Source organism: Rhincodon typus, chromosome 4, assembly GCF_021869965.1.
Source record: "Rhincodon typus isolate 14 chromosome 4, sRhiTyp1.1, whole genome shotgun sequence".
Lineage (NCBI taxonomy): Eukaryota > Metazoa > Chordata > Chondrichthyes > Orectolobiformes > Rhincodontidae > Rhincodon > Rhincodon typus.
The window spans coordinates 105,149,975-105,158,262 of record NC_063335.1 but is presented as its reverse complement, the minus strand read 5'-3'; the positions used below and the strand labels follow the sequence as shown (position 1 = coordinate 105,158,262).

Genomic DNA, 8,288 nt, shown 5'->3' with positions numbered 1-8,288 from the left:
TCTGCATCAAGATAGGAGGTATCCTCTTTAGAATAGAAAACCACAGGCTGTTACATTTGTAAATAAATGTATAATGAGAGATTTATATAACTTAAATGGCTTTCAAGGAGGGAGGCATAAAATAGCACCCTCTTGTGACCATTTTGTATGGATGTATATACCAGAGTAAACTGGTCAGTTTGGTATTGACTTTCTACATGCCGCATATTGTTTTTAGCCTGCCCTGCAGAGGTCATAGCGGCCAACAGCACAGAAAAAGGCCCTTTAGTACACTGGGTCTGTGCCAGTATCAAATTTATTTCTTTATTGAACGAAATTTAATGCCCTAGCTGTTGTAGTTGGATCTGAACATATATTTATAGAATGAATACATAGGATATAGAATATAGAATAAAATTTAGAACAGAATTAAGCCATTTGGCCTCTCGAGCCTGCTCCATCATTCAATAAGTATATCGCTGATCTAATTGCTCCACATTCCTACGTGCCCCTGGATAATTTTCCACCCCTTGCTCATCAGAAGTCTACATAGCTCTGCTTTAGAAATAATCAGACTCAGCCTTTGAGGAAGAGGGTACCAAAGACTCATGATCGTGTGTGTGAATAAAAATTCTCCATATCTCTGTCTTAAATAGTGACCCGCCCTATCTCCAGACCATTGTCTGGAACATGAGTTCAGAAACAGTCACCAATCTACCGTCCCTTGTGTAGTGAATAATCATACAAATCAGTTAAGCAGAAGATCTAAGAACTGGACTTACTGTATGCCATTTGCCATCATTAATAGGAGTGGGCATGATGGACATAGCTGTGCCTTTCCCGAGGTTAAACAGGAAATGTAACTGTCCTTTCCACAGCTGAAGAGCAGCGTAGTCAATCTGGTTTTGATGGGCTACGTAATACACTAGGCCACTGGAGGCGTAAGTTCTAATATTCAGCTGAATAGCAAATCTGAGGGAAAACAGGAAGGACAATCATCATTTCTTAAAGTGACCAGCATCTTTCAATTAAACACACACTTGGTAGTCAATATCTTTTGGTTTACAAGACACTAAATATTGATCTTCATAAAACAAGATTCACATGTGTGCTGTCTCTGTAAAATGTGTTTAAGCTGCTTTTCATTTAAAATACTTCATTGCAAACCGCGATTCTGGAGAACTCTTCGATACAAGTCGTCGGAAACATGCGATTTTTCAACACGCAGATTAAATTAAATACATCTTTGCTGGAGGGGAAACCCAAACAGGGCCTCTACTCTTTCATTTCTTCTTCATTTACACTTCCCCCATCTGAAGATGCAATTATTGGTGTCAGGCTTAGATAAGTGGAAGCTCATTTGGCCATTCAGCCAGGCCCCGCTCCAGAGGGGATTCAATAGGACACGTGGCCTCCTGTCATTCAGTGTCTGTTTTTGTTCTTCGCTTGAGTCTGATCCTACCTTTTCCCATTATAACCTGCTATTCCAGGGTCCTCAAACTGTGGCTTATGATTGCCACTGGGGATCGCTGGGGCTGAGGCAGCAATGGTGGCCATGGACCAGAAATTCTAGTGGGATAGTCATGGGATCAGCGCTGAGGTTCCAGGATATGTAGTACGTGCATGGTACTCAGCCCTTCGAAGGATGCCAGTCTTCAAAACAGTTGCTGACAATACCACTGGCCCCAGCTGGACAACTCTCCATACTCCCTCAGCCAACAACCCCCAATCCCCCTGGCCCTCACACTCTGGGCTCACATAAATTTTCAAGCATTAAAATAGGTTCACAGTGGGGAAATATTTGGGAAATTCTGCTCTACTTCCTTCTCTGCCTCATGCCTGACCAGTTTTCCTTCAAATGTAGCAACACTATTTGCTTCAATCCTTCCAGCTGTAGGAAATTTCACACTCTCACCACTCTTTAGGTGAAGAAATTCTTCCTCAACTCTCTGTTGGAATTCTTGGTGAATAACTCTTTATATTGATGGCGTCTAAGCTACGGAGCTCAACATCCACACTATCCAAAACTTCCACAATTTTAAAGACATCTATTGGGTCACCCCATCAGTCTTTGTTTTTTTTTTGCCTCAAGTTCAAAGAAGCCCTATTTGTCAATCCTTTCCTGATATCTCTGTCTGTGCAGTAATGGGTGCCTTCTTACTAAGTCCTTGAGCATATTATCTGTGTTGATATTTCAGCAACGTACCAAGGGTGTGCCACAGTGTCAGAGGTGCTGACATTCACGAGTTGTTAACGCTGATGTATCTGTGATCTCGGATGATGACTACTTTTCAAAAGAAAAAACAAAAATCGCTGACTTCTCTCATTGTGGTGTTTGTGGCTTCTTGCTATAGCTGACTGCTATATTTTCTTTCAGTGACGAGTTTACAAAATTGGTTCATCAGCGATTTAGCACTGTGAGATATCCTGATGATGTGAGAGAGAGACAGAGAGAGAGAGAGAGACAGACGCAATCCAGGTTCCTTCCCTCATTATCATGGCCTTGTCACAAAGCCATAGACCACCAGACAACGCAGACCGTTTTCACAGACCTTGCTGTATGTGACAGGTCACCATTATTGCCTATAATCTGACATAAACTGTTACCTTAGCAATAATTTCTTTCCACCTGGAGTTCAGGTGACTGCAGCCTATGTTACGTGGCCCTTAAATGTTCCAGAATCAGAGGGCATAACCTCAGAAAAGGCAGGGGGGTCACACGTTTAAGGCTGAGATGAAGAGGAACGTATTCTCTAAGTGGGTAGTGAATCAGTGGAATTATTTAGTGCAGGTGTCTGTCATTAAACATATTCAAGGCTGAGATAAACAGATTTTTAATCAGTAAGGGAATCCAGGCTTATAGGGAAGAGGCAGGAAAGTAGATTTGAGGATGATCAGGTCAAGGGATTGATTGATTTATTGTCATGTGTACCGAAACACAGTAAAAAGCTTTGTTCCTGAGCGGCACAGGCAGATCATAGTAAGCAAAGGATGTACAGATCAAAATGACTTAGTCAGAGGCATACAGGTTACATTGCACAGGGCATGCGCTAGGCGAGATCAAAGTTAGCAAGGTCAGCGTTATTTGAGGCTAGACAGTCCATTCAACAGTCTGATAATGGCCGGGAAGAAGCTGTTCCTGAACCTGCTTGTGCACGTGTTCAGGCTTCTGTATCTTCTGCCTGATGGAAGGGGTTGTAGGGGGTCATTACCAGGGTGTGATGGGTCTTTGATGATGTTGGCTGCCTTTCCACAGCAGCGAGCTGTGTAAATGGAGTCCATGGATGGAAGGTTGGCTTCCATGATGGTCTGGGGTGTGCACACCACCTTCTGTAGTTTCTTACAGTCCTGGCAGAGCAGTTGCCGTACCAGGCCGTTATGCACCCGACAGTTTGCTTTCAATGGTGCATCTGTAGAAGTTGGTGAGGGACCTTATGGACATATCAAATTTCCTGAGCTGCTTGAGGAAGAAGAGGCATTGTTGTGACTTCTTGATTGTCGCATCCACATGGGAAATCCAGGATAGGTCGTCGGCTATCGTCTCTCTGAGGAACGTTGATGCTGTTCACTCTCTCAGCCTCAGTTCAGTTCATATAGATGGAGGTGTGTTCCCCTCCTTTCTTTCTGATGTTGATGATCGGTTCTTTAGTTTGGTCGACATTGAGAGACAGATTGTTTTCATTACGCCACGTCACCAAGCCCTCTATCTCCCTTCTGTACTTTGACTTATCGTTGTTAGATATCAGTCCCACTGCGGTGGTGTTGTCAGCAAACTTGTAGATGGTGTTCATTTGGAATTTGACAACACAGTCATAGGTGTCCAGGGAATACAGTAGGGGGCTGAGGACACATCCTTGAGGGGCTCCAGTGTTGAGTGTTATTGTGAAGGAGGTGCAGTTACCTATCCTCACTGATTGCAGCCTGTGGGTCAGGAAGCTGAGGATCTAGTTGCAGAGGGCGGAGCTGAGACCAAGGTCACACAGTTTTGAGATCAGTCTGGAGGGGATAATAGTGTTGAAGGCGGAGCTGTAGTCAACAAGCAGGAGTCTGACGTGGGTGTCTTGGTTGTCCAGATGTTCCAGGGATGAGTGCAGGGCTAGGGATATGGCATCCTCTGTGGACCTGTTATGTCGACAGACAAACTGTAGGGGATTGAGGCAGGTTGGGAGACTAGAATTGATGTGGGCCATGACCAGCCTCTTGAAACACTTCATGATTATTGAAGTTAGGGCTATTGGGCTGTAGTCATTAAGGCACACTGCATGTGTTTTCTTAGGTACGGGGATGATGGTGGTCTTCTTGCAGCATGTGGTGACGGTGGATTGTAGGAGGGAGAGGTTGAAGATGTCGGTGAATACCTCCACCAGCTGGTCTGCACAGGATCTGAGTGCTCGGCTGGGGACACCGTCTGGGCCCATCACTTTCCCTGGGCTAACTCCTAGGAATTCCGATCTGACGTCTGCTGTGGTGACCGAGGGAACAGGTGGGTCTGTAACTGTGGGGCAGGAGTCACTGTGCCACTGGAATTCAGTTCAAACCGAGCACGGAAAGCACTGAGCACATCAGGAAGGGATGTGTCTTTGACTGCTATCTTAGTTTGCTTCATTTTGTATCCTGTCATGTTGTTTAGGCCTTGCTGTAGGCGGCGGGAGTCTGTTTGGTAGATTTGGGCCTCTAACTTGGTCTGGTACTGGCACCCAGCCTCCCTGATGGCTTTGCAGAGGTCAGATATGGATTTCCTATATTGGTCCGGATCACCCGACTTGAATGCTGCACGTTTGGTCATCAGTAAGGGAGTGGACTTCCTGGTTCACCCAAGGTTTCTGGTTGGAGAACACTTGGATTGATTTCTTTGGTACACAGCCCTCCACACATTTGCTAATGAGGTCCAGGGCGGTGGTGACATACTCGTCTGGGTTTTCCACTGAACACTCGAACACGGTCCGGTCCACCGAGCCCTAGCAGTCCCGGAGATGGTCTTCTGCTGGCCTGAGGCCAGCAATGTACTTCCTTTTGTGAAGGATTCTCTTGTTTCAGCTTCTGCTTGTAAGCTGGGAGGAAAATCGCAGCACTGTGATGTGATTTTTGTGGGCGGGGGATGGAGTGGTAGGCGTCTTTGATGGTTGTGTAGCAGTGGTCCAGGATGTTCGGTCCCCTGGTGAGGCAGATGATGTGTAGGTGGTACTTTGGCAGCACCCTCGAGATTGGCTTGCTTGAGGTCACCAGCCACGATGAATAAGGCCTCGGGGAATTACGTCTCCAGAGTATTTGTGGTGGTGTATATCTCCTCTAGGGCATTCTTCACATGTGTACGGGGTGGTATGTAGACTCAGCCACGTCTCATTGAATGGTGGAGCAGACCCAATGGGCTGAATGGCCTAGTTCTGCTCCTCTGTCTGATGCAAAGAGAGTCCACCTTCTGTTGGTAACATTAATCCAACTTAAGTTTCAAAGATGAACAAATTCATTTGCACTGTCGTGTTTGGAAAGAGTTGCAGACATTGGCACAACTCTGTGCCGTTTTGTAACTATTCATGGATAGGACAAGGCCACCCTCTACTGGTGAAAGGGTGGGTAAACAGTTTTCCTTTGCTTTTAGGGATGCAGCTGGTCGGAAGGATTTTGAATAAAAGCAGCTCAAATGGCCTTGCGTGCAGAGTCTTACATTTAAGCCGGTCGCCGATGAATGTTATAAATAATAAATAACAACAGATGATCCTTGGAAGTGCTCAGGGCATTTGACTGCCTCTCTGAAGGAGGGAATCACAGTTACCGGTTCTGAGGAAGGGTCACTCGACCCGAAACATTAACTCCGATTTCTCTCCACGGATGCTGCCAGACCTGCAGAGCTTTTCCAGCGACTTCCGTTCCTGTTTCTGATTTACAGCATCCGCAGTTCTCTTGGTTTCTAACGTCGCAGGTTGACGGTCTCTCAGCGGAACCAGTTCTCCCTCCCCAGATACCCGCCTGACCTGCTGAGAACTTTTGTGCACCTTCTGTTTTTGTTTCCAGAGCCTCTGCAGGATTTTGCTTTTCCAGTAGAGGTCACTGGTGCCCCGCTCACAACGATCAATTGATCAAACGCACTTACTTTCTCCTCACTGTGGTCTCATCGAGGGACAGGATCATGTGACTGCCTTTGGAGAGTCCAAACTGATGAGCACTGGCCACATGGCCTGGCAATTCGTCCACAGCACACTGACCAAAGACAAAAAGCACAGGAAAACATTCAATATACAGGTTAAACAGGGGTATCTTTGAGATCGTCACTAGTAATCTTTTGCCCCAGTATTGTTCGACTCCTTCACAGCTCCATTCAGGTTAAAGGGCAGGAGATTTGTCACCCAGCCTCAGCAAATACTGGCCCCTCTCCCATTTCTGATCCTTTAGATCAGTCCTGCACTGGGCAGATTCCTGAACAGGGGCCTGCTGTTCGTAAACAGCAGAGGCCTGTCTGGGCAACACTGGAATCAGGGGGAGGGAGAACAACGATTGAAAGCAGCAACGGGCCACATTTTCAAGTTTAAACAGACAATAGCATAGCCAGCCACTTTAACAGCTCCTGTGGAAGACTGTGTGTGGAGGTAGGGTGAGTGTTGGTGTTGGGAGAGACTGGGATTGTGTAAGGGGAGGGGGTAGGGTGCCAGGAGGTGGGTGACAGGCATCAGGTGGGTGGGGAATCTGGCAGCTAACTTGATGATTCATTAAGATATGTTGGAAAGTGGAGGGAGGGATGAGGAAGGGTCTCGACCTGAAACGTCAGCTTTCCTGCTCCTCTGATGCTGCTTGGCCTGCTGTGTTCATCCAGATCTACACCTTGTTATCTCTGGAGGGATGAGACTATTGGGTTTGGCTGGGGACAAGGGCAGTCAGGTGTTTAACCCTTTAACATTTCCCTGGGTAATTAGTAAGCTTAAATGACTTGGAATCTTCTTAAGTTTCTATCTTTAAGGGATTTTTCGGAGGGCAATTTTCAATTTTCCCAGGATTTCCATATGAAATCAGCTGCATTGGGAGATTCCTGTGGCTCCAGCCCATTCTGGTATAACCGGGATCCAGCCGTCGGATTTTCCGAGCTATTGCTTTGAACCAACTTCCTGGAGGCTGCCCTGGGAACTTTCTCCGCCTGACTCTCCTCTTCTGCTTCCTACATCACCCTGCGACTTCCAGGAAACTTCCCCATCCTGGGAATCTCTGGGATGAGGGATCTGCCCCTTCAGAAATGGGTGGGGCTAATTCCATCAGCAGAAGTCATTTTAGAGTGAGTCAGAAGTGATGTGAGGAAACATGTTTTTTACTGGTCGGTGGAAGCAACAGTAACAGAACTGGAAAATGACTTGAAAGGACTTACAGAGCAATGGAGAAAAAGCATCAGCAAGGGTGTGAGACTGACTGGATGGGTCCACCAAGGAGCTGGCACATATACCATGGGCCGAGTGGCCTCTACATTCTATTATTCTAAGATTCTAGGGTATGAGGCAATTTGATGCCTCTCAGAATTTCAGAAATACAGGAGTCACTTGGCCCATCATGTTTGTACTGGCTGTCCAAATGAGCATCATGGCTTGGTGCCATTCCCCTGTCACTTCCTCAGACCTTTGAACACTGGCTCTATCACTCCACTCTCTGCCGAACAGATGAAAACATTTTGAAACCTGCAACTGACCAATATTTGAAGCAGGAATGATAGCTGGGCTCATGTAAGATTGAGAGTTTCAACAATGAGAAAAACCACAGCGTGCCATTTTACGAGATTGTCTTTGAGATCAGTGTCTGCCAGGGTTTTATATACAATCATATTGCAATCAGACCTGACTACACAATGCATTTCCTCAGCCAGGGAAGAGTTCTTCAGACCTTTTGTTCTGGCTGGTTAATGTTTAATATTACAACCACACAGACTGGCTTTTCAGTTTTTATTTTGGACTACAAAAACTCAACACTGGGTTTGAAAATCTCCCAGGCACTTTCCCCAATCACTAATGTCCACTTGTTTTCCTTTGGGGCAAAGGTCAATTTCACAAAGGTATTTGCAAAACCTTTCCTGCAGTTCACTGAGGAGCCAGCCCATTGAACGGATGTCTATGTTAAATTGACATGTCAAAATGCAGACAGAACGATAATCAGATCAACAGAGAAAAGGAAGCAAAATGACAGCCTTGGAGTAAAATAGTCTCATTGATGATTTATTCAAATGGAAAATCTTCTACATGGAAACAAGATTAGAAAGTTGGAGATAGCCAGAATTGCAGATGCTGGAGTCAGAGATAACACAGAGTGGAGCTGGAAGAACACAGCAGGCCAGGCAG

General features: G+C 45.9%; 1 protein-coding gene across 1 annotated transcript in view; it reads right to left on the bottom strand.

Moving 5' to 3' along the window:
* Positions 1-8,288, bottom strand: part of LOC125482980 (laminin subunit alpha-1-like) — a 23,299-nt gene that overhangs the window by 1,757 nt on the left and 13,254 nt on the right. Inside the window, exons 7-8 of the mRNA XM_048596185.1 lie at positions 6,071-6,177; positions 762-951 (exon numbers count right to left, since the gene is read on the bottom strand). Of these exons, the coding sequence (XP_048452142.1) occupies positions 762-951; positions 6,071-6,177 (297 nt within the window). The remainder of the gene's footprint in view (positions 1-761; positions 952-6,070; positions 6,178-8,288) is intronic.